Source organism: Eptatretus burgeri, chromosome 17 (genome assembly GCF_056783735.1).
Source record: "Eptatretus burgeri isolate ZD-2024b chromosome 17, Ebu_testis_v1, whole genome shotgun sequence".
NCBI classification, from domain to species: domain Eukaryota; kingdom Metazoa; phylum Chordata; class Myxini; order Myxiniformes; family Myxinidae; genus Eptatretus; species Eptatretus burgeri.
Genome location: NC_140977.1, coordinates 2,478,205 through 2,504,415, shown reverse-complemented (window position 1 = coordinate 2,504,415; position 26,211 = coordinate 2,478,205). Strand labels below are relative to the sequence as shown.

Sequence of the window (26,211 nt, the reverse complement as noted above, 5' to 3'; positions counted from 1 at the left end):
TCTCAGCACCTGTCGTTATGGGAAAAGGTGTTGCTGTATCAGATGACCTTACCCGACAATGCCAGAGCTGCGCTTGATAGAACGAACCACTTCCCAAACATTTCAAGAAACAATGGGACAACTGGTGTGCCTCTCTCACCGCACTCACCACCGTGAGCATTCCGCACGATTATTGTCCGAATCCAATGTTGAGTGTCAGGTCAGGTTCGATCTGTGACCTGCTACAGGTACCATGTAAACCTGTACTAACCTGTTCCATGGTCGGGTTGTCGGCGACTAAACCGTCTCCCCCACCAGGTTTTCTGGTGAGGAGGGTGTTTGGATATGGACACCCAGCAGGATTAAAAACAAAACCTGCCAAAGGGCGGAGGAGCTCCTTGTGAGCCAACGGCCATCCATATCTAGTGCCCAACTGTGTCTGCGGACGTCCTCCTGCAGTTGGGTCACTTCTTATTAGGAGGTTGGTGGCAGGATTTGCACTCCGGCCACCGTAAAACCCTTCATTCCGCAAAACGCAAAAACGCAAAAAAAATCTGAAAACCCACTCCGTGGGAGTACCTCCTGTGCAGATTCCCTTCGCAGGGCAGCTCACCGGATGACGGGATTGGGGCAAAGCCTTCGGGACCCCCAATCTTTGATGATAGGAGGGAAACCACGGGGTAACATCCCTGGGTCAGATTGCGGGAGAGTGTGTCGGAGTGGTGCTGAGGTGTCGTCCACCAGACGGCGGTCTCCTTGGGTTAACCTGAGGCGGTCCCTTCGGGTGGGTGCCTGGAATGTCCTATCCCTAAGAGAGGATGATCACCTGTCTCTGTTATCATCTGAGCTCAAGCGTTTGGACATTGGGATTGCAGCTCTCTCTGAGGTTCGGAGACCGGATTGCGGCGAGATAATGGTGGGTGGTTACACTTACTATTGGTCTGGTCGCTCTGATGGTTACCATACCCAAGGAGTTGCTGTAGCTGTGTCCAATAAGCTGACCCCAATGATAATTGAGGTAACACCGGTCAACGAGCGTACCATGAGATTAAGGATTCGTCACTCCTTAGGTGTCATTTCCATGGTCTCTGTTTATGCTCCGACTGAGGCGAGTGATCTCACCGTGAAGGATGCATTCTACGCCACACTCGAGTCTGTGGTTGATCAGTGCCCCAGACGAGATACACTTCTAGTCTTGGGGGATTTCAATGCATCGACTGGAACTGATAGGGATGGTTATGAGGTGTGTGTTGGTCCCCATGGGTCAGGAACTATGAACCAGAATAGCACTAAGTTCCTTGACTTTGCAAGAAGTCATGGACTTAGGGTGGCTGGTTCATGGTTTCAGCGCCCACAAGCTCATCGCTGGACTTGGTATTCCAATGCTGGCGGTGTGGCAAAGGAGATTGACCATGTCCTCATTGACGGTCGTTGGAGGATGATCCAGAACTGCAGGGTCTACCGGAGTGCTCAGTTCCTCAATACTGACCACAGGCTTGTTGTAACAACTCTAAAGCTGCACCTTAAATCCTGGAGAATGGTACCATCCCAGCCTAGGCTGGATGTTGCCAAGCTCAGGGATGAGAGAGTAGCTGAGGAGTTTGCGAACAGGCTGAGTGGACACTTGGGGGGTCTGGGTGCTTTGGGGGGTCCTGAAGAGTTGTGGAACGCCTTCAAGACCACCGTCCTTGATGTTGCCGGTGGATGCCTTGGAGCTCACCGCAGGGCAAAGAAGAATTTTGTCTCTCAAGGGACACTGGATACCATTGACCAGAGTCGCAGGGCCAGGCTGAATGGCAGAGCTGAGCTGTTCAGGGAGCTGAGGCGTAAAACTGTACGTGCACTGAGGGTGGACAAGGAGGCCTATGTGCGAGGATTCTGTGAGGGGGTAGAGCATCACCTGTGGACAGGTGATTCTCGTCCCGCTTACAGGGGAATTCGCGCATTACGTTCATCCAAGCCCATCCCTCGGAGCACTGCAGTTCGAGCAGAGAGTGGTAGGCTCTTGACAGAGGAGTCTGAAGTGAAGGCCCGCTGGGCCGGTTACTTTGAGCAGATGTACCGGGCTGATCCCCCAGCTGTCGAGTTGGACGTCAAGGGTGTTACAATCCCTGTTGCTGACCCTCGAATCAACTGTGGTCCACCTTCGCTTGTGGAAACACGGGCTGCAGTGAACCAGTTGAAACGGGGCTAAGCTCCAGGGATTTGTGGCATCCATGCCGAACTTCTCAAGGCTGGTGGAAATGCTGCACTCGTGTCGTTGCATGCAGTTTTGTGCTCTGCCTGGAACACAGGCATCATCCCAACTGACTGGAAGAGGGGCCTTGTTGTCCCTCTCTGGAAAGGGAAGGGTGATCGCCAAGACTGCAACAACTACCGAGGGGTGACGCTGCTTTCAGTGCCGGGCAAGGTCTTTGCTCGGATAATTCTTGATAGGGTTCGCCACCATCTGCTTGAGCACCAGCGTCCAGAGCAGTCAGGCTTTACACCAAAGAGGTCAACGATTGACCGTATCCTTGCACTTGGTGTCCTCACCGAACGCAGACGAGAGTTTCGGCAGGGGCTGCTTGCAGCCTATGTTGATCTCTGTAAAGCGTTCGATTCAGTGAATCGGGATGTCCTCTGAAGGATTCTTGGTCTTCGTGGGGTGCCACCAAAACTGATCGATCTGATGTCTGAACTCTACTCTGGTACTGAGAGTGCTGTGAAGTGAGGTGGTACCATCTCTGACTTATTTCCAGTTGTTACTGGAGTTCGTCAGGGATGTGTACTTGCCCCCACACTTTTCAGCACTTGTATGGACTGGATTTTAGGGAGGATGTCGGAGAGATCAAGTTGCGGTGCATCGTTTGGGAATGTCAAGATCTCGGACCTTGATTTTGCAGATGATGCAGTCATCTTTGCAGAGACTTTAGACATCCTCTTGGGGGCCCTCGAGGTGCTGAATGAGGAGTCGGAGCCGTTGGGATTACGGGTTTCTTGGGTCAAAACTAAGATCCAGGCTTTCGGTGACATCTTGGATGCTGCTGTCCTGTCTGTGTCTGTTTGTGGTGAGGATGTTGAGGTCGTGGAGAGATTCACTTACCTTGGCAGTGATATTCATGTCTCTGCTGGCTGCGAGTCAGAGGTCAATAGACGTCTGGGTCAGGCCTGGGGAGTCATGGATTCACTGGATCATGTGGTGTGGCGCTGCCGGTACCTGTGCTGGAGGACGAAAGTCCGAGTCTTCAGGTCTATGGTACTTCCAGTCTTGCTCTATGGGTGCGAGACTTGGACTCTGACCAAGGATCTGAGACGGAGACTTAATTCCTTTGGTACCAGGTCTCTTCGGAGAATCCTTGGCTATTGCTGGTCGGATTTTGTGTCCAACGAGCGGTTGCTGAGAGAGACTCGGATGAGATTTGTTACCTGCATAGTCCGTGAGCGTCAGTTGCGGCTGTATGGACATGTGGCTCGTTTTCCTGATGCTGATCCTGCTCACCAGATTCTCTCAGCGAGGGAGTCTCATGAGTGGAGGAGGCCAGTGGGACGACCACGTGCCTCGTGGTTGCAGCAGGTTGACAATCATCTCAAGAAGATGGGGATGGGCCTGGCATCTGCCTGGGGGATGGCCAGACGGAGGCCCCTGGAGTACCGGCGGAAAGTGGACGCAGCGACGCGCTGTTCTGGCACGTGCTCCCATACCTGACCTGACCTGGTGTTAACTGCCCGTCAACGACAATTGGGTTTGGGGGATTAACCTAACTGCTCAGGACCACGACAATATTAACAACAATAATAATAGTGGTACCATTTGGCAATAATAATAATAACAACCCTAACCTATAATCTCCACCCTGGCCCAAGCACATAGTGAGCTTGGTGAAAGGCAAGCTAATGCTCAAGCAGTACAGCAGGCAGGTATACTGCAAGGCCTTGAAGACCAATGGAAATTTCATCCAATCGACCAACGGGCCCCAGAGTAATTCCAATGGGTTCTAAAGGGTAATTCTGTAGGTCATTCTTATGGGTTCTAAACAGTAATTCTGAAAGGTCATTCTTATGGGTTCTAAAGGGTAATTCAAGATGGTTCTAAAGAATAATTCTTGAGGGTAATTTTGGTGGGTTCTAAAGGGTGTAAAGGGTATTGTTAAAAGGGTTCTAGTGGGTAATTCTAAAGAGTTCTAAAAGGTAATTCTAGTGGGTTTTAATGGGTGTAAAGGGTATTGATAAAGGGTTCTAAAGGTTAATTATAAAGGGTTATACAGTCATGGGTTTCAGATAAACCACCTGTGCTGTACTTCTCCGAGGATCACGTATTCACCTCGAAGGGAAACTGCTCAGCGAAGTTTCAGCGAAGGGAAACTGTTTCCCTCGAAGGGAAACCGCCTGGTAAGTGTTAACCGCCCGTCCACGACAATTGGATTGGGGGGATTAACCTAACCGCTCAGGGCCATGATGGTTCTAAAGGGTTCTAGAGTACCAATGGGTTCTAAAGGGCAATGATAAAGGGTTCTACATTGGAATTCTAAAGGGTAATTCTAATGAGATGTAAAGGGTTCTAAAGGTTAAATATAAAGGGTTCTACATAGGAATTCTAAAGGGTGATTATAGAGGGTTCTACATTGGAATTCTAAAGGGTAATTCTAATGATTTGTAAAGGGTAATTCCAAAGGGTAATTCCAAAGGATAATTCTCATGGATTATAAAGGGTTCTAAAAGGTAATTATGATGGGTTCTAAAGGGTTCTAGTGGGTTCTAAAGGGTAATTCTAATTGGTTCTAAACGGTAATTGTAAAGTGTTCTAAAGGGTAATTCAAATGGGTTGTAAAGGGTAATTCAAATGGGTTCTAAAGGGTAATTATAATGGGTTCTAAACGGTAATTGTAAAGTGTTCTAAAGGGTAATTCTAGTGGGTTCTAAAGGGTAATTATAAAGGCTTCTAAAGGGTAATTGTAATGGGTTCTAAACGGTAATTGTAAAGTGTTTTAAAGGGTAATTCTAATGGGTTCTGAAGGGTTCTTAAGGGTAATTATAAAGGCTTCTAAAGGGTTATTCTAATGGGTTCCAAAGGGTAATTGTAATGCGTTCTAAAGGGTAATTCCCAAAGGGTTCCACGTGTTTCTCGGCTTTGCCTATTTCAAACTAAAAATGCCAAACCTAACCACTTCCTTCAGACATGGGTGTGATTTTTAAAATCCTATTTCAAAAATTCTGCCACACAGATGAGTGCATTTGATTAAAAATTGGAACTTGTACTTTTTGCAATGTCGTTACTGTATGAGGATGCCAAGTGATGCACAGTCAGTTTACAAACGTCAAAATGTATGCCTGGTAAATTGTCTGAGGTACTGTTCAATTTTTATCCAAACTAAACCATTTATGTAGTTTGGTCAATGTCATGATATTTTCCCTGTTGTTATTGAAGGATACTTTCCAAGAATCAAACAAAAGTAAATGATTGCATGTTCCTGAACAAGATTAATGTTTTTTCCCTGTAATTTCTCAAAAAATACAGAATTTCAGGAATTTAGGCACTCAATAATGCACATATGAAGGTATCAAACACCCGTATTACACAATATAAACCAATGAGACAGTGGCAAGATGGTTAATCATGTGCAATCTGATGAATGAGTCAAATGTGAAAATGAAACACAATCTTCTGCTGTGAGGAAAAAAATTACAGAATAGAAACACAAATGGTGTTCCACACTAACAAGGCCATTAACTAGGCCCAATGTGTTGTTTATAAACATATTTTCTTATGAACCAAAGAGGGATCCTTTATAGTTTCTAAGACATCTCTGATCATATGCACTGATTGTAAGTGATATAAAATGTTCAAGATGTACTTAAAAATCATAATCATTATCCAGTTCTTCAATATCCTCATCTAAAATTTCCGCATCGTCTGACTCAAAGATGGATGCCTGGTTCTCGCAGTCTGGCAGTCTGCACATATCAGTGCATTTCAGTCCGTTTAACAAACGCACACATTTTGGTAGTGAACACTTCCTTTTACAATTGCAGGCCAATAAATCAAGGATCGTTTCAGGTGTTGGCTGACCATCCATCCAGTGCACCACCAACTGTTCAACTACTTGTTCCTTTTCTATCTTCCATCCTCGGCCAACAGGACTTGCTTGGTACTTCCGGGTCTTGTTCAAGACATCGTCTCCATATTGCAACCTGGTAGTTGGTTCTTTGTGCGTGTTTCACTAAGCAGTCCCTGCATGGTGGAAGCTGGTTGCTCTCTATCTCACCTTTCTTAGCACAGAATAGGTCGTACCTGAGATCATTGACCTTAGTGGATGATGCCTTTGGTGCATAGAGGAGGCAAGTAAATGCCTCTAGTTTGTCCATCAATTCTTGGGAGAGGTCCCATATATGACCCAACTCTAGCAATGTGTCCTGGGTTTCCCTGTTGCTGGTCAAGAGTTTCAAGGCACTTGTCTTCCCTTTGCCTGCAAATGCACTGACAGTGTCACATCCTGTTTCTGCATGCATCCCAATGAAAGCCCTGCAGACATCTATGCCAACAATGGCAGCAACCTTTATGATGTCAACGAGCCTCGTCCGGGTTCTAGTTCCACATTTCTGGAACAGTGGGACTCCAATCTTGTCGTGAAATGCCAAGGACATTATGAAGACATCTGTGTCCTCTGAGCAGATCACTACAGCCTGATAGCCCCCTCTTGTTGCATGAGCAGCATGGAGAAGTAGGTACCCATCTGCTTCTTCCTGTTGGCACTGAAGAGCTGGCACCTCCTCACTGTCCTGAGATGTGATTCTGTAACATTTGTCATTCACAGTTGCATGTAGAACCTTCCCCTGTATTTAAACATGGTATCCATTAATTAGGGAATGGGCAAAAAACTTCCGTACCACTTTTTATGAAAACAAAATCATATGTTCTGCAATGTATCAGTACTGGACTATCAGTGCCTGTAATTGCAAACACTAAATGCTGGGCTAGTTTTAACAACTGTTTTGAAAATCAAATAACATGAGCTATGTGCCTAACAATTTTCAAGAAGATATAGCCTATAATAAGAGAGAACCATTAGTTTTAAATTGAATGTCTTCTTCTGTATTACGCCGGTTTCAGAAAAGTTTATTTTGGGGTGAGGTTACAAAACGGCTAATAACACACAAAAGGCTTCCACCAATTCAATGCTATCACATAGTTTCTGACTGTAGAGATGTATACCCTGCCAAAAATTATGATGAGTATAATTCCTCTTGGATGGTACCGGTGGCCAAAAATTACTGGGTCTGGCTCATGGCCTTAAGAGAGAAAGCACCAGACTGTACGTGTCCTCAGCCATGACAACTACTGCTTTACAGCCTTCCTTTTCTGCACTAGCAGCATGGATCAGGACTCGGGTGTCCACTTCCTTGTGTGTGGACCTCAGCTCACCAATTTCTTGCCAGTTGCCATCTCTGATGTCAGTATGCATACGAAGAGCAGCTTCTGTCACCATTGACATTGGATCAGTTTCAGATGAACGGATTGCCTTTAACTCCTTCCTCAGCTCCATATTGTCACAAACAAGTTGATCCCTTGGCAGATCAGGCGAGTTGATCCCGAGTCATACCAATTATGGAACAACAAACAATTCTACTTGAACTGCCTGTCATTTCAACAGGTGACAAACCATTGTAAAATCTTACTGTTCTCATACAACCTTGCCTTAGTTTTCGTTCTGGAGATATTTTTCCAAGTTAGAGGCATTATGGAGAAAGCCAGGTTAGGTGTTACCGATACTGCTTCAAGTTGGAGAGGAAGTCCTCAAACGGTACAATACATAGGACATTGACAGATGAGCGGCAGCCAACATATGTTTTCAATTGCTTCCTGGAACTGGAACCACCGGATAACTTCAGAATCCGTAGACTGAAGCTTCGTCATTACACCAGGAATTCCGGGGAGTCATTGGATGCTTTTGTCAGCTGGTGCAAGTATCTCTCCCAGTAATGTGATTTTTAGCTCCAAACAAGAGGAAGACGAGCAAGTGATGGAGCAAATCCTTGCAAGTACCCTTATGGCCAATGTCCAGAAGGAGCTTCTCGCAAAACCCAAAACCTTTGCTCTCAATGGTGCCTCGAAATTGGGGTGCACACATGAAGCCTCTGCCACACACCTCAAACAGTTGCACACTATGAGTGACATTGATAACAAACAATGTAAACATGTCCATTGTTGGCCCCAGGCTCAGCAAGTGCAAAAACTGTGGAACCTCACATCCTCCAACACCGAACAGATGACCTGCTCGCAATGACACATGCAGATCGTGTGGAAAACTAAGCCATTGGCCAAAGTTCTGTCTTACTTCCAGGTTTCAATGACCTTACATCCCAACAGGTGCTTACAGCCACTAAGCACTGGGAAATTTTAACTTTGGACCCATGGGGAATGCTCGCCATAACCCCTGGACATCACATGCTCGTGTTAATTCCTAGAACATAAAACAACATCAAGATACACCGGAAGCCCTTGTGTTTCAGAGCAACACCCAAATGTAAGGGATTTGATGTGCCCTGATGCTCATAATGTTCCTCAACACCAGTGAACAACGTGACCCAGTGTGTGATACTCAGATCATGGATCAACAACAACCGCCTCAGCACAACAACCTTGGTGATGCTGCATCACAGTTAAGATCATCGGTGTTCCACTCCATCGATACATTGTGGCAACGTTTTTGACGCATGTTTCTGTAGAGGATGGATTCAAACGATGAAGCTCGTACGGACTGGCTCCAGCCAGCACGGAATCGGCTAACATATGTACATCAGAACCCACATAAAGTGTTTTGGTACTACGGATGTTGCATGTGGCTGCATTGGCCCACCGTGGATTTGCACGTCTTGTCGTTCTGCACACAGTCAGCACTGCAACAACTACCGAGGGGTGACGCTGTTCTCAGTACCGGGCAAGGTCTTTGCTCGGATAATTCTAGATAGGGTTCCCGCCATCTGCTTGAGCACCAACGTCCAGAGCAGTCAGGCTTTACACCAAAGAGGTCAACGATTGACCGTATCCTTGCCCTTCGTGTCCTCACCGAACGCAGACGAGAGTTTCGGCAGGGGCTGCTTGCAGCCTGTGTTGATCTCCGCAAAGCGTTTGATTCAGTGAATAGGGATGTCCTCTTGAAGGATTCTCAATCTTCGTGGGGTTCCACCACAACTGATCAATCTGATTTCTGAACTATATTCTGGTACTGAGTGCTGTGAGGTGTACTGGTTCCATACCTGACTTATTTTCCGTTGTTACTCGAGTTTGTCAGGGGTGTATACTGGCCCCCATACTTTTCAGCACTTGTATGGACTGGATTCTGGGGAGGATATCAGATAGATCAAGCTGCGGTGCATCGTTTGGGAATGTCAAGATCTCTGACCTTGATTTTGCAGACTATGCAGTCGTTTGTGCGGAGACTCTAGATATCCTTACGGGGACCCTCGAGGTGCTGAATGAGGAGTCGGAGCTGCTGGGATTACGGGTTTCCTGAGTCAAAACTAAGTTCCAGGCTTTCAATGACATCTTGGATGTTGCAATCTTGTCTGTATCCGTTTGTGGTGAGGATGTTGAGGTCACCGAGAATATCACTTCCCTCGGTGGTGATATTCATGTCTCCACATGTTGTGAGTCAGAGGTAGATAGTGCGGAGTCATGGATTCACTGGATCATGGGGTGTGGCACTGTCGGTACCAACGCAGGACAAAAGTCTGAGTCTTTAAGTCTCTGATCCTTCCAATCTTGCATTACGGATGTGGGACTTTGACTCTGAGCAAGGATCTGAGACTGTGACTGAATTCCTTCGGTACCAGGTCTCTTCGGAAAATTCTTAGCTTTTGCTGGTCAGACTTTGTGTCCAATGAGCGGTTGCTGAGAGAGACTCAGAATATATTTGTTACCTGCGTAGCCCGTGACCACCAGCTGCGGCTGTATGGACACGTGGCTCGTTTTCCTGACGCTGATCCTGCTCACCGGATTCTCAGCAAATACGTTGGCATGATCAGAACCTCGAAAAGACATTAGTTATCAGGCTTGCGATGTTCTACACGAAGATGACCGACCTGGCATGCATTGGGAAAAGATACAAGGATGCCGGGCTTGCTAACATAATGATCTAACCCAGTAATCCATAAATGGAGTAATGAATGGACATCATACCAACAGAAGCATCCATGCTCATAAAGGAATGAATGATTTTTTTTTTCATGATGACCTGTACTCACACTGGTATACTTTCCTGGGTGGATGTCACATCAGCCACCTGACTCACCCACTCAAAACCCACAGGGGAGGGGCTCAAAGCTGCGTCAGGAGTGAGGGAGGTTCCAAGCCTAACATCTTCACCTTACCCTGTCCCCCGGCTTGCCTCAGAGTAATAGGTTCCTCACTATCCGTCATTATGGGAACATCTGTCATCTTGTTTATTTTCTCACACACTCTCAATCCGAAAGGAAAAAAATTCTCTCTTAAATTTGACAATGCCAATCGCACTTTTTGCGCTCAAATTGGATTTTTAATTTTCCTTGGGGACGTTGGGACGAATCGCACACTCGTGATACCAGAAGCATGGAGATTCGAACCATGGTCCTATTCTCACGACTGACTCCAGTTGTCACGTTGATGGGTCTGATGAATGCTACCTGTTGTGCCAGGAGCTTTTTACACTTCTGAAGATCACAAAGCTTACCAAATTAATACTGCGTACACTTAACAACTAATTAACCTTTTTTAAAAACCCAAGGATTACTCGAATCCAAGGCCGGACTTGGCGGCACAACACAGGGGAGGGGGGAAAAAACGAGGAAAACGTGACAATTAAAATGGGGATTATTTAAAGAAATATGGGGATATGGCCAGACAATATACTATTATAAAGAACAGGACAGACCAGGTGTTCAAAGGACAAATGAGTCAGGAGGCATACGCACATAGTTATTGTGAAAATAAATGACCGACTGTGGCACCAAAAATAAATACGAGGATTCACATAACAATGTGGAATAGGCGAGGGCTTGAGCAAGGCATGAGCTGATTTTGGGTCCAGTATGGCCTGTGTGGGATGGTGTGGTGTTGCGCGGGGGATGGTGCAGTGCAGGGATGGTGTGGTATGGTGATGTTGGAGGGTGGTGATGTGAAGAGGTAGGGCGATGCAAAGAAACAACCAAACAAAGAGAGAGGAGTGGGATGCTGCCTCTCTAATGGTCCGATTCCAACAACAACTGTCGTGGGCGCCACGCTCAGGCCTTTGTAAATGTCGGGACCACCTTCATGCAAGGCCAATCTCAATCATTGGTCAACTGCAGCTGTGAGCACGCCATCTTGCGGGTCGTTCCAGCCCACGTGTCTTCCCCAATACGCCCCTCTACAAGGCTCTGCATCCGACCGAGTCACCATGGTCTATGGTGGACTGGCTAAATAGTCCATGCAGAAAACATTTGCAAGAACAAGTGTGGTTCCATTATGTTACACAGGAAATTGAAACGGCAGCGAACACAAACCCAATGATTGCAAAGACCAAGGAAAAATTATATAATGAAAGACCAACAAGGATATTTTTACAATTGGAGAAAAAAAAAAACAAAAGAGCAAAAAGATTTTCTTTTGAAAAAGAGCTGGACAGATTGGGAATGGACAATAAAAGCTCAGTGGAGTGGCAAAGATGAGGTTAGTTTAACTGTGATGGGGAACGAGTCACAATAAATTCCGAAGACGAAGGACATGATAACAATGGCTTGAAGAAGATGGCAGGAGTGAACCAATTGGCCAAGCGTAGGTTCTGCAATATAGAAACAGAGTACCTACACCTTCTTTTGAGATGGAAAAAAAACGACGGTCAGAACAACTGTATACATAAAGGCACAACAATGTATGTACAGCAATCCATTGTAACATCTGCAAAAAACTTCAAGATCTCAGTCAGATACATCATGAAAGCACAAACCAAAAGCAATCTCGAAAACTGTTCTTACATGAATTTTTTTAATATCCCCAGAGAAGGTGACTGAGGCTCTGTTTCTATCAGAACCTACACTTGTCCGATTAACTCAAATTTGCCATGTTATTAAAACAATTGGAGCATTGTCCTTGGACTTGGGCATTTATTACCACTCAATACTTCTCTGGTTGGTTGTTATATCCATTTGCGGGTTTCAGGAGGTGGGAGGAAGTTCTCCCAGAAATCAAAATCTCCATCTATTTTTTGGGAAAGGATTGTAATTCATGAACCAAACTGTGAAGTTCCGTTCTCACAGCCTCGTTCCAAGAGCTCTTTTCAGAATCTTCACTGAACCTCTGACATCCTCCACTTGTAACTCGTTTGTAGTGATATTCCCAGGAATTATTTTTAAATACTCAGTAATGGTTTTCTTCATCGATCCTGTAGCTCCAACTATCACTGGGACAATTTCAGCTTTCTTCAATTTCCACATCCTCTTGACCTCATTTTTCAGATCCTGGTATTTGGTCATTTTCCAAGTTTCTGTGGCATTTAGTCTGAAGTCATTGGGAACCGAGACCTCGATCAACAATGCCGATTTCTCCTTTTTGTATTTGAGCACCATGTCTGAGCGCAATGCTTTGTTTGCAAATGTCCACACTTGATGGGATCATCGTGTCACACGTGATAATTACTTGTTCATTTTCAACCATCGGATCTGGTTTGTGTTTCCATGATTGTTCTGGGGCTTCTCTCCTGTGTGTATCTTTCGATGTGTTTGTAAAGATGATGAAGAAACAAAACCTTTGCTGCACACAAGACATTTATGGGGCTTTTCCCCAGTGTGTTTTACTTTATGATAGTTGAAGGATGATAACCAAGAGAATTGCTTCTTGCACACAGTACACTGGAACGGCTTCTCTCCTGTGTGGATATTTTGATGCGTTTTCCAACGTGAAACATGAGCAAATTGCTTGTTGCACACAGAACACTGGTAGGGCTTTTCTCCTGTGTGGATTTTTTGATGCGTTTTCAAACATGAAGCACGAGCAAACACCTTGCCGCACACAGAACACGCAAAATGCTTCTTTTTCTTCTCTCTCGTGTGTGTTATTTGATGCCGCTTCAACTTGGAGAGAAACATAAAAGCCTTGAGGCATTGAGAGCACGCGTAAGGCTTCTCTCCGGTGTGTGTTTTTTGATGGCTTTCCAGACGTGAAAAATGAGGAAACGACTTGCTGCACACAGAACACACAAAAGGCTTCTTTGTCTTCTCTCTGGTGTGTACTCTTTGGTGCTGCTTCAACCTTGAGATACGAATAAAAGCCTTGAGGCATTCAGTGCACTTGTGCGGCTTCTCTCCGGAGTGTATCTTTTCATGTATTTGTAAATATGATGAACGAGCAAAATCCTTGCTGCACACAGGACATTTATAAGGCTTCTCTCCTGTGTGCAACTTTAGATGTGTTTGTAAAGACGATGAATGAGAAAAATCCTTGCTGCACACAGGACACTTATAAGGCTTCATTCCTGTGTGTTTCACTCGATGATAATTCAATGATGATAACCAATAGAATTCCATGCTGCACACAGTGCACTTGTATGGCATCTCACGTCTGTGTATTGCTTGACATCTCTTTAAAGATTTTAATGAGATAAATGTTTTCTTGCAAACAGAACACTTGTGCGGCTTCTCGTTCCTTTCAATTCTTTTGAATGTTTCAATACAATTGTTTTTAGTCGATACGCTGCTGTATGCGTTGACATCCTGACAAGAAGTCTGTGTCATCTTCTGATTGAAAGAAACTTCACTGTCAAACAACTGAGAACTTGACTTGGAACAAGAAACCATTTTCAATCGATTCTCTGCAAAGACAATTCAGAAAAAAACATCAATAAATCACTATTGCTGTGAAACATACAACACTAAAAACAAGCACAATGGACTCGATTTTTCATTTTAAAAAAACTGCCCCTTTGTCTGTGCTTATCCATCACAAGGTGGAATCTATATGTATGAAGCATTCAATGAAAGCAGAAATTAAAACCTGCCCAACTTGAGTTCAAAGAACACCTTTCCACATGCAGTCTTGAGAAAGAAGGGCATGGGTAGGGTCTGCGAGTGGAAAATTTAATTGCTAGTGATGACATAAAATGCCATAATATTGTAGCGGTTCTGCAAAACCGCATGCCTCTACTAAGGCAATGACACCCAACATACAGTGATCGCCAGCAGTTATTTAGTTAGTCTTCGTGCAGTCAGACCTTCCCCTCATGTCTAGTGGGTTAACGGGATAAAGTGCTTTGCGTGGGTCTAATCGCTAGATCTAATAACTATATCTATCTTCATTCCTGATTTCCATCCAACTCTTTCCTGTTATCCAAGGTACAAATCAAGTCAAGCACAGCACCCAGGCGGCTGCCTGTGGAAGAATCACACCAACGAGGACGCTCCCCGGCGCATGCCCTTTCATTCAAATCTGCGCACCAATTTACAATGGCATCTCACCTTGCTCAACCTTCACTCACCAAAAACTCACCACCTCGACCACCAACATCTCCCGCACATGGGAAAAATCATCCCGCACCTCCTCACACCTCCGCATCGATACAATTTGCCACCAAACAGAGGCATGCTGCATGGCCCAGGCCACTCGGACCACATGGCGTGGGGAAGGGCCAAATGCATTGGCAGCGCCGGCCATGTCTCGCCGGGAGTGCCCCGGGTTGGCGCGCAGTACAGACACGACCCTTGTCCAGTCGCCAGAACACGGCAGGGTGGGCGGGGGGGGGCGGTGCAGGAGTTCAGTACGGGGCTCCGGGCCGTGTCATGCCGGATGTGCGCATGAGACCACTTCCGGCCCCAGGAGCCTGGCAGGGCGGGGCTATGACCGCCGTGGCCCAATAAGGAAGCGCGATTCAGGTCACGGCACGTCGCTTCGGACCGTCACCCCGCCCTTCACCCGGGGCTTATAAAAGGCGGATTGTGAAGCCGTCCTCTCTCTGCTCTTCCCCACCTGCCTGCTTTGCCCACTTCTTCGCCTGGCTGCCTCATATTCGTCTGCGCCTGTTTGCCTTGCTCTCTCCTTCGCCTCTCTCTGCCCTCTCTTCACCGCTCCTCGTTATCTGCCTGTCGCTGCATCTACACTCAGGGTTTGTGTGCGACAGACGTTCTTCTGGGACCAGTGCGGAGCACACGCTTCCACGATCCCCGGCAAAGTGATTAAGCAGGAGATAACACGCCGACTCTTAAGGTGGGATCGCTCAAGTGGAGTGTCCCCCAAAGCATACTGGGTTGCGCGGTTGGCCGACCGCACCAGGTATTGAGAGGCCACTAGTCCTCATCTGCTCTCTTTCCTTCTGGCTATCTAATCTTCATCGGGTTTGTGCGTGTGTGTGTATGTGATGGCACCTGTCATAGCATAAGTTAAGATTGTAGAAGTGATAACGGGATAAGTCTGCTCTGTGTCTGCTTTTGTAAATTGCTTGCCTTTTGTCGCACCCCACAAATTCCTTGCTATCCCTGCTGTACATCATTATAAATCCCATTCACTGTGCCACATACCTTTCCTCACAAATTGTAAACAAATGCTTTATATAGAAATGTTCCCAGCTTGTTTTCATATTTTCCTTCATTGGTCCAGCACGGTCCCTATCCAAGCTTACCCGGGACATTATCCCCCAACGATCTGTTTCCTAGCTGGTACGCCCTTGGCGGTTACACTCATCTGCACCTGATCAGGTAAGGTGATCCGGTTTGAACAAGGCGTATTGAGGGCGTGTCCCCCGGTAATCAGATCATGTGACAGTGAGGTAACCGGTATCCAGCAGACAGAGGACCCTAAGTCACGTGGTTGAGTTATTGGCATTCACGGTTGATTAGCGACCCACCGCGTCACGGAGTTATCTGTGTGCAATGGTCTGCGATTCCGGAGAGTCTGGTGGGAACCCGAGGTAGCTTCACCCCCTGCCCCATGGCCTTCTCACCCCCAACCCCAAGTCTGCAACAATATTTTGGCGAAGTGCTTCTCTCCTCTCTTCTCTCTTCTCTCTTCTCTCTTCTCTCTTCTCTCTTCTCTCTTCTCTCTTCTCTCTTCTCTCTTTCTCTCTTCTCTCTTTCTCTCTTTCTCTCTTCTCTCTTCTCTCTTCTCTCTCCTCTCTTCTCTCTTTCTCTCTTTCTCTCTCTCTCTCTCTTTCTCTCTCTTTCTCTCTTTCTCTCTTTCTCTTTCTCTTTCTCTTTCTCTTTCTTTCTCTTTTTTTCTCTCTCTTTCTCTTTTTCTCTTTCTTTTTCTCTCTCTTTTTCTCTTTCTCTCCTTGTGGCTGCTGGTTGCATCATTGGTTGGGACGCGGCTATGCCGCTGATGCAGTGTCCCCCTTACCAGTGCACTGGTACTCATTTGGCCAACCTTGGAAGGATGACAGGCTGAGTCAACCTCCTGGTGTATTAATTTAGCGGCCCAACAGGGCTTGAACTCAGGACCCTAGGATCCCAAGCCGCCACCCCAACCACTAAGCCAACACCAGGCTCAAGTACTGCTAAATGGAAGGGTTTTGAAAGTGCCAAAAGCCGATTTGTGTTCTGCAATGTTCAAGTATATAATCCAATTTAAATACTGCCTTTGCTGCAATGTCTTTTACACCACCTTATTTGGTATGTTACATAAGTTCCTTCTGCCTGTTGTTTGTGTTATTTGTGACATCCATAAAAACGGTAAGTTTCCTGTTTGGAATTATTATCATGTGCAATTGAGACAAATTCCTCATTGTTCCTTGATCATAAACTGACGCTTGTAGAAAGACAGATAGACAGACAAGAAAAGAAAACCGAAGTGAACTAATTTCTTCACCCCGCTTTTAGCATCGTGTTTGAGGGATAATTGCGGATGGTGAGGAACGTGTGCTCGTAGGTGATCCGGGGTAGGGGCCAAGCGGGGAGGAGCCTAGGGTAAGAACCTTCCCCAATTGTGAGCGGTCTGGCCATGAGGCTTGCGGGATTGTTCCATCCAGGCCATGTTTGAACAGTTAATTGAATGTGCGTGACCGCCATTTTGACACACTTCCGGTCACGTGATCAGCATGGCTTCCACAATTTAACATTAGGCCCTGTCCTAATATTGTCATCCAAATTTGGTAGCATTCTGACTGGTGGATCTGGAGAAGATTTTTGAAGGAATTTATGCGATTTTTTTTTCCCAAAAATTGACTAAGCCGGCCATTTTGACACACTTCCGGTCACATGATCGGCACGACTTTGGCAATTTAGCCATCCCCTTTGCCTAATGTTGTTATCCAAATTTGGTAGCATTCTGACTGGTGGATTAGGAGTGGAGAAGATTATGGAACGAACTGGTGTGACCGATATTTTGAGACACTTCCGGTCACCTGATCAACATGGCCTCCGCAATTTAACATCAGGACTGTGTCCTAATGTTGTAACCCAAATTTTGTAGCATTCTGACTGGGGGGTCTGGAAAAGAAGATTTTGGAAGAAATTTGCATGACTGCCATTTTGACACATGTCCGGTCATGTGATCGGCATGACCTCCGCAATTTAACATCCCGACCATGGCCTAATGTTGGAACCCAATTTTGTAGCATTCTGATTGTGGGTCTGGAAAAGAAGATTTTGGAAGGAATTTACTATTTTGACCTTATTAAAGTCATGTGACTGAAACGAGGTTTACGATCCCTGTTACCAGTCGGGAGAGAAATGTTGCTGCCAAATTTCAGCTGGTCGGAGAAGACGAAAAAGGAGACGGACCGACGGACGGTTGGTGCTGCCTAAGCAGTCTCCTTGGCTATTGGGCAGAATCCTGGATGGGTCGCCACTCTGACGCAGGATACCAGCAAGCTGGCACTCATTTTGCTGACCTCAGGATGACAAGCAGAGTCAACCCCACCTCGTATTAATTCAACAGCGAAGGGGATTTGAACTCAGGATGCTAGGATCCAAAGTCCACCACCCTAACCATTAAGTCAACACCAGGCATAAAGAGAGAAATGCGAGGAGAAATGAGAAAACATAGGGGCAATACCCCTGGGTGCTCACCTGAAAGCGGCTGGATAAGATAACCAGGGAATCACTGGTAGGCATGGATGACCCACAAAATACGTAATGCAGAAGAAAGTAAATACCTATGCATCTTTTGTCTTTAATGCCGTGAACAACCTTTTGTACATCACGGGTGATGAATGGTGTGGTCAAGTTTCATCAAAATCACGTGCAGTTTTCGAGAAGCAGTTGCAAGTATTTGTGGATGGACAGACGGACGGACCGATGACACGCCATCCCATAAGCTCCCCAGAACTACGTTCCAGGTGAGCTAAAAATGACAAGGTTTCGGGGGCACAGATTAAAAGTAATAATGGCCTGGAAGACCATCGCACCAGGATGGATGTTGCTCTGCCCCAGGAAGAGACCGTCAATGAGATGAGAAATATAGAGCATTTAGAGGGGGAGAAGATCGGCTCCGTCGTGTGCGGAACTGCGATTGCGGGTGCTCGGTTTCACCAGCTCGGGGTTCTGATGCACCGGGGACCAACAATGTGTGACCTGACGCCAGCTTCCGTGCATGCACAGGCATCCAGGCCTGAACAGATGAGCCAGGTGTTCAGCCTTGCGGTGTGTGAGGCAATGGCCGAGTCTACTGAGGGTGGGAGCAATGTCGGACCGCCAGTAAGCAAATCTGAGCCTATGCTGGCGAGCCCGTCGAGGTGTGCGAGCTGGTGGTGGCGGAGGTCGTTCTGGTTCTCGAGGTGTTCAAGGTCGACCCTGTGGGGGTCGATTCAGCGCCTGGAGTTGTTGACTCATTGCACACTGGGTTTGTGTTATTGGCTGGGGTAGAAGGAAAAAGCTTAGCGGTAGGGCACTTACAAAGGGACAGGCCAATGTGGGCCGGTGTCGGTTTGAGCTCCAATTGGAAACAAAATGTGCTTTGAATGCAGAGGTAGGAGAAGTGATTCATGAGCAACTGGTGGCTCATGGCAATGGAGGAAGGTTGGGAGAGCGGGAGGCTCAAGGCCAGCAGCAGCTTCAGGAAGGGGTACAAAGGCCTGCCAATAACAATGGGGCCATAGCGTCTTCGCTGAAATGGGAACCGTGAAGCCAGGAATTTTAAATGGAAATGGAAATTTATCTTAGAGCAGCCTTGGAGGTGGTTGGTCTCCGGGCTGCAGGACTCGGACCAGGGGAGGTTAATGGAGAAATACCCATGCAGTCCGCCTTCGTGGGAAATTGCTCCCACTGAGAGATTGGGTTGGGCCAGGCAGCTGGGGAGCTGCTCAGGCATAATTTGGATGTTGGATCCGACCACAGGTAGTGTGGTGCGAACTGAGCCCTTGTCCATCGGCGAGACGTCCGAGCGAGTGTATCAGGCCAGTGGAGTGGCCGGGGGTTGAGACCTCCAGGGGACTGGTTACTCTTGGGCACCTGGCATGGTGCACAGTGAGGACCACTAATGGGAAGTGTTGCCCTCAGTGGTGCCACCATCAAAGCATGACACTAATAAGGACCTGAGGAAGTGACTGCCTGGGCATGCGGCCTAGCAGCTTCTCCCTTAGCCTCTGGATCAGCCAGCATATGACAACCTGCCATGCTGGGCTGGTCTATGGATGTGGGTCGAACCCCATGGACTGAGTGCGAATACAGCCCACTGGACAAACATTGAAGTATCTGTGGAAAGTTATAGAGTGTTTGGGAAAGGCCTGGAGAGGCCCATGTAACCTTTCCCAGATGGTCCACCAAGATTTATGGGCTCTCATTTTGGGAAGAGATTCGGAATGGGGTTCATGGGAAGAATGGCTACAGCAGGCACTGCTGGGATTGAACATGCTCCCCAGTGGTAATTGGATTTGTTGTTCTAAATTTACCTTTCCCCATTGTCACAACGCGCCATGCTTTGCTTCTGGGGGGTATGCAGGTGACTTGGGTAACTGGTATGGGTGACGGTCAAGAGTGCCCATGAGAGCCAAGCACGTCGACCGGGTTGGAAAGGGTTAAAATGTTTGTGTTGTGACTAAAATATATTTTCACTAGTTATATTATGGTGTTTTATTGTGACTTAGCGTGTAAGCAGGTCATGGCAGGTATGAACAGCACTTATGGCATGCACAGTAGGTGCAGGTAGAAATGAATGGCAGCTGGGGAGGGATTATTGTGTGCAAGGTTTGTGGGTGGGGAAGTGGTGTTTGGTCGCAGGTGGATCAGGCTCTCGGGGAGTGAGGAATGTAGAACTCTGCCACACCTCGCCCACGGTAGCCTGGCAAGTATCTGGGTATGGGAAACCCACCAGGAGGTGGGTTGATTAGGTCAGCTGCAAGGCGGAGGACCCCTGGCGACCATGCAAGGCCAATGGGTGAACAGCAAAAGAAGCTGTTGTGGTTCTGGGGGGTGGGGAGTCCAGGAATTCCCTCAAGGTGGGACCTTGTTTGTGCTGCAGGCACACATATACTGCTACACCCTCGCACCACAGTTTAGGACCTCCTCACTGTCGAGTTGCGGCCACAACTGCAGATAAATGAGATGCCACGGCCTTTCAGAGATAGACTTGTGGTTTTCATAATGCATGTTGTTGTTGTTGTTGTGTACTGTATAAGGGAATGTTTCACTTGATCCCATGCAACTTTATATGTGCTATTGACGGCATGTAGCCCATGAAATTGGATAGGTAGTATTGGAATTAGGTATTTAGGTTCAGCTGACGGCTGGAGCAGGTGACATCCACAGGGGAGCGTGGTCTATTAATGTCGTTTGAATTGGTTATAGTAAATTTTGGTTAAAGTAGGTCAGCTTGTTTGTGCACTTTTTCCATCTTCTCTCCCCACCCTAGGAACACCTGTAGAACATACTATATGAGGCAGGAATTGAAATTGATGAATAACCTTTTTATTTTGTCCATAATTGTGATCGCTGTGATTGGTCTGGGCTGCACCTTTTCTTGTTTAGTAAGTTAGCATGTGATATTGCACGATTTAGCTTTCCTGAGTCTTTTACTTCCATTGTGGGGTGTTTGTGACAGTAAATAGTGATGAAGAAGAAGATGTGGGGTATCAGTGAAATAAGGCAAATGCAACATCATTAAATGTTATTAAAAGCTTTTCAAGTAAGAAGCAAATTACAGTCAACCCCCACTTCATCGCGGTTCACCTATCGCGCCCCCGGTTCGTCGCGGGTTTTCCCTTGGAACGTAACTATTTTTTTTCTGCGGATTCCCCCGGTACATCGCGGTGATAATATATAAAATATAAATTATTTAAGCAATAAATTATAACGCGTGGTGCTCGACCAGTCACACGACGCACGAGACAAAGTTTCGCTTGTGAACTTCGAATATTTTCTACGTTTTTTTCTCCAAGCCCCACGATGCCGCCCAAACGCCCTGCACCTTCTAAGGCTTCTGGCAAGGAACCGAAGCGCCAGAGGAAGGTCCTGGGACGCTCCAGGAGAAGGTTAAGGTAAAGGTGCTCGATATATGCTTCGGGAAGGAAAAAGGTTTGCCGCCGTTGGACGAGCACTGCTCATACCCAGCACCTCAAAACCGACCAGACCAGACTGGTCAATCTCAGGCACCTCAAACCCAATCACTGCCAAACCGACCACACCAGACTAGTCAATCTCAGGCACCTCAAAACCGATCACTCCCAAACCGACCAGACCAGACGAGTCGATTTTTTTGGGGGGGAGGCGTCGATTCATCGCGGATTTTCACTTAGCGCAGGGAGGTTTGGAACGTAACCCCCGCGAGAAACGGGGGATTACTGTATTTCAATTATGAGAAATGTTGGTTCAATGGCGAAGTAATGAGAAAAGAAGAAATAAAGAATGAACAAAGGAAAGAAACAAGAGGCAGAATGAGTTAATGATTTTTGTTTTTTCAAGCGAAAATATTTGTTTGTTTGTATGTTTTGAAGTGAGGAGGGGGAAATAAGATAAAGATGAGGAGCGTGAAAGAGAACACTCGGGATAAAGCAGAATGAGGCACAAATCTTGAGAGGTCTTTGCTCGTCTTTATGGAGAGGTGCTTGAAAATCAAGCGCGAGATGGACGCTGTCATGGCACCTCATATGGAGGTTTATAAGGACATAGAGAACAAGGCAAAGCAGACAAAGATCATCTCCTTCTTCACAAAGCCTGATGAACCTGACAACCCAAAACCAGGGACATCCTCAATAACCTCCAATGCCCATCATCATCATCATCATCATCATCATCATCAAAAGTAAGTAGAATTTTAACCCTTTGAACCCTGAGCTCCTTGGACTTTCGGCTCCCCCACCGTGGGCTCTGAAGAAAAATTTGGCCGCTCGAGTATATGGAGGTTTGAATACCGGCCGGTAAAACGGCCGCAAGGATTCAAAGGGTTAAATGTTTTTCATTTTTACTGGACAATATGTACAGTCCTAGTTTCGGCAAAAAAGTCTATAAATTTTAATTGTTGTGGGTCCGAGTCTCGGTGGCGAGCACGACCGCTAGGGGGAGCAGTGGAGTCGGCTCCACCGAACACCCTGAATTTAGGTCGTACCTTTCAGATAAATCCAAAAGGTCACCGGTCCCTTATCGGACCGAAGATCGCCAATAGGTCGACCACGTGGGATAGGGTTAATTGCCAACTTCAATATACCTAAATACCCACACAGTCCAACTACAAGGGAACCACACCCTCAGCAGGCCTCAAGCTGAACGAGCCGTTACCGTGCTCGAACCGTGTGTAACCCGAGCGGATGGTTACCGAGGTCCGTCGGTCCAAATGCACAATTACGGCAGCAACGGCCTTCCTAATCCCCAATACGCTCTGTGGCAAACCAATGGCAGAAAGGACAAGGACGAGCTGGTACATTCAACAAAAGGGGAATTTATTTACAACAATAATTAGGGAACGAGGGGAGCACATAAGGGCAGAGTTATCCGACAAAGCAATGCAAATAATATACAGCAAAAAGCACTTAACAATTTTATTTATCAGACAGGGCCCACGGACACACACACGCACACACAAATACTCAGAAGAAATGATAGCCGCGGCCTTCATTGATACCCCCAGCTCGGAGGGAAGGTGAGCTGGAGGTAAGGATAATGTCCTGGCTTCCTGGCCGTGTTTGCACGGCTCGATGTCCGCACCTTCCCGGAGCACCAGTCGCCAAAGGACGGACCAGGGCAGCCAAATCCAGAGGAGGTGAGACGAGGTGATCTCCCGTGATGAGATGGTCGACCTCCTGTAGTAATGCACAAGACGAGATGCCTCGGATGTGCGTGATGCAGTCAGCGCAGACCAGACCGAAGTGCTTCGAGCCGACGGAACGCAATCATTCGTTCCTTCTTCTTTCCCTCGGGGCACGGTCCTCTCGTCCGTGGCCTGCTCTCATTGAGTGGACTGCGTGTCGTGGCTCCGCCTTCTTGTAAAGGACCGCCCTGGCTTTTGGTCCGCTCGTCGCCCATTGGGCGGAAAATGATGCATACCCTTATTTGGCGCACAACCAAAGCGAAACGCTTCGTGACCATATTTGGAATAGAATTCCATTCCAAAGGAATTCCGCACACGCCCGCATACCAGCGAGCGTGCAGAGAATGCCAAGAGCAGAGTGTTGTTGTTGTAAAAACGAAGATGGGTGTTGTTGTCGTTGCAAGTGATGTAAAAATCCTATCTATAAAATAATCCACAGCGCATGTACACTTAATTCCCATGAGACACAGGGGATGGATTCTAACTATACAAATATACTTAACGAAATAACTGAGCTATGGGGACCTGTCTGTTGTGTGCTCATGGGTGCCAGATTCGTAACAATAATCCCTGCAAATGGGAGAGTCTGCTGTAATAGGAGCTGTCAAGCACAGCCCCTGGGAAGTGAGCTTGGCATGTGAAAGGGTACAGTGTCGGGGTGAAGAAGGTGCCGCCGATATGCCGATATAGGATGCCAACTGATGCTGCGTTTGGTGGTGATCAATAAAGCCACCATCTCCTAAAATGTGAGTCAATGTCATCTTATTACAGTGTATAAGGGTGGTTTATGGGACTGCCTCAGCTGCGCTAAACTTCTGGAATTTTTTTTATAAAACTTTCGTTAAAATCATTATTCTCTTAAGATTGAAGTATAACTCCAAACACTGTGCGGAGTATCGTGTTCTATGAGATCTCTCGTGAGTGTAGCATCCCGTCTACCTTTATTCCCGTATTCCATTTTAATAAACCCATTTTGATTAGAAGAGACGTTTTCCCACCTTTTACCTCCCATATGTTGCATCGCCTAGTTTGACCTCGGATCGGAGCGATCCTTGTGGTCTTGTAAATTGTAAAGAACAGTTAATTGAATGCAGTGTGTATTTGGTAAGCTCGGCGATCTTCAGGAGTAGCCAAAGCCTTTTTGGGTTGTTTGTTTGTAAACACTGCCGAGGCTCGTATGAGAGTGAACACACAGAACGTAAACAAGAGGAGCGGGAGACAAGAGGAGCGGGAGAGGAAAGGAAAAACCAGTGGGGAACAGACATTAGGAGATCTGTGGAAGGGAGAGGGATGTTTACACAGAGTAAACAAAATGGACACTACAGGGACTTTCAGGTCCTTACACGACAGGGAGTAGCCATCATTTCTGGCACCAAAGTGATATTAGTTAGAGCCATGGACATGACACAAGCTTAGGAAGGTGCACACTGAATAAACGGATCAATCCTCCAACATGATGTTGAATATAAGCATTTCATTGTTAATCAAATGAATCAAGTGGAGCTGTGCTGTGTGTTCTGTGCGTGGCTCTGTTTACCTTCAAGCAGCTGAGGATCATTCTTCGGCTCCCTGACGGGAGAATCACAAGGTTCCTGCTTCACACGCACATTGCTCAAAGCATCTTGGGAACTCTGACAGAGGTCAGTTTGAAAATTTTCTATCTTCACTGGACGAACCAGACCTGCGAGCAGTCATCTCATGTTATTTCAGGAAAGAGATGAAATGAATACTAAAAATAAAAAAAATCCAATCTATAATAATGAGAGAGAGACAGAGACAGAGACAGGAGAGAGAAAGAGGAGACAGAGAGGAGAGAGAGGAGACAGAGACAGAGAGAGTGAGAGTGAGAGTGAGAGAGTGAGAGTGAGAGAGAGTCCCGTACAATGTACACTCGTAAATGTCTACCAATGGGACAAACAGGATGTTGTTGTGGTTCAGACCTTTGTCTTGAAAAGATGATTCATCTCCAAACTCAGACTTCACCTTCACTTTCACAATAAAATCTGAAACAAAAATATCTCATTAAAACTAAACAATGATACGACTGAATCTAAATATATATATTTTTATATTTATCTCAGAAGAAAAATGTGAAAAATAAATGAGAAATTATATAAAACTCGAGAAGTGTTCATTATAGCACAAGCAGTGCTGGATATTACAATTAAGAGTTTCATTTTCAGGATTTTGTTTAAAAAAACACAAACACAATCAAAGAGACGGACCAACAACACAAAAGGCTTCCAGTACATCTCTACAGAACCAATCATTATGTCATGGCGCTGTTTCAGATCAATTTTGAGGGTATGGGAAAACCATCTCATTACAACAGAGTCATCATCAGACCATTTCAAAGCCCTTTATCCCCGAGCAGGGGTCAGCTTCTTGCGGCCTCCAATCATGGTACCCTTTCTTGTGGCAATGTTTTTACAGCCGGATGCCTTTCCTCCTGACGCCAACCCTTGAGTCACCTTCGACCCTGCAGGGATAATTACCAGTATATTGGTGCTCATTTTTCTGACCTTCGGAAGGATGACAAGCTGAGTCAACCCCCCCTGATGCTAACTCAGCGGCCAGCGGGACTCAAACTCACGACCCCAAGGATCCCAAGCCACCGCCTTAACTACTAAGCCACACCAGGCTCATGTCTCATTACAACCGAGTATATAGTGGTAAATCATTGTAATAAATAAACTCAGTATGCTTGTGCCTGATACCGGATACACCAGAGCTACCTTCCCTCCAAGAATATATATATATATATATATATATATATATATATATATATATATATTGTTACGAATTCGCGCCCGCCGGCGTGCGGACGGCCACGTCACTCGAATCGCGACCGCGTCGCCCACCGGATGGACAATTCAGTCGTGACCCTCCGGGAACTATCGCCCGGAGCCAGTCACGGGTGGGCCTTTCGACCTCACCACAATCGTGCCAATCGGCCACCCGCGTAGGATAGGGTTGTTCGCCAAACTCGACCTACCTAAGTACCCACGCGGATGGTAAACCGGGCGATCGTACCTCGCCGCAGGTCGACTCCGGACACAAGCCGCTTGGGCGGCTCG

The 26,211-nt window shown here is 46.6% G+C and overlaps 1 protein-coding gene across 1 annotated transcript in view; it reads right to left on the bottom strand.

Moving 5' to 3' along the window:
• The window catches only part of LOC147009090 (uncharacterized), a 76,836-nt gene that overhangs the window by 20,837 nt on the left and 29,788 nt on the right, over positions 1 to 26,211 (bottom strand). Inside the window, exons 4-8 of the mRNA XM_085862979.1 lie at positions 25,075 to 25,137; positions 24,672 to 24,815; positions 12,611 to 13,781; positions 7,266 to 7,524; positions 6,225 to 6,792 (exon numbers count right to left, since the gene is read on the bottom strand). Coding sequence (XP_085719105.1) covers positions 6,225 to 6,792; positions 7,266 to 7,524; positions 12,611 to 13,781; positions 24,672 to 24,815; positions 25,075 to 25,137 — 2,205 coding nt within the window. The remainder of the gene's footprint in view (positions 1 to 6,224; positions 6,793 to 7,265; positions 7,525 to 12,610; positions 13,782 to 24,671; positions 24,816 to 25,074; positions 25,138 to 26,211) is intronic.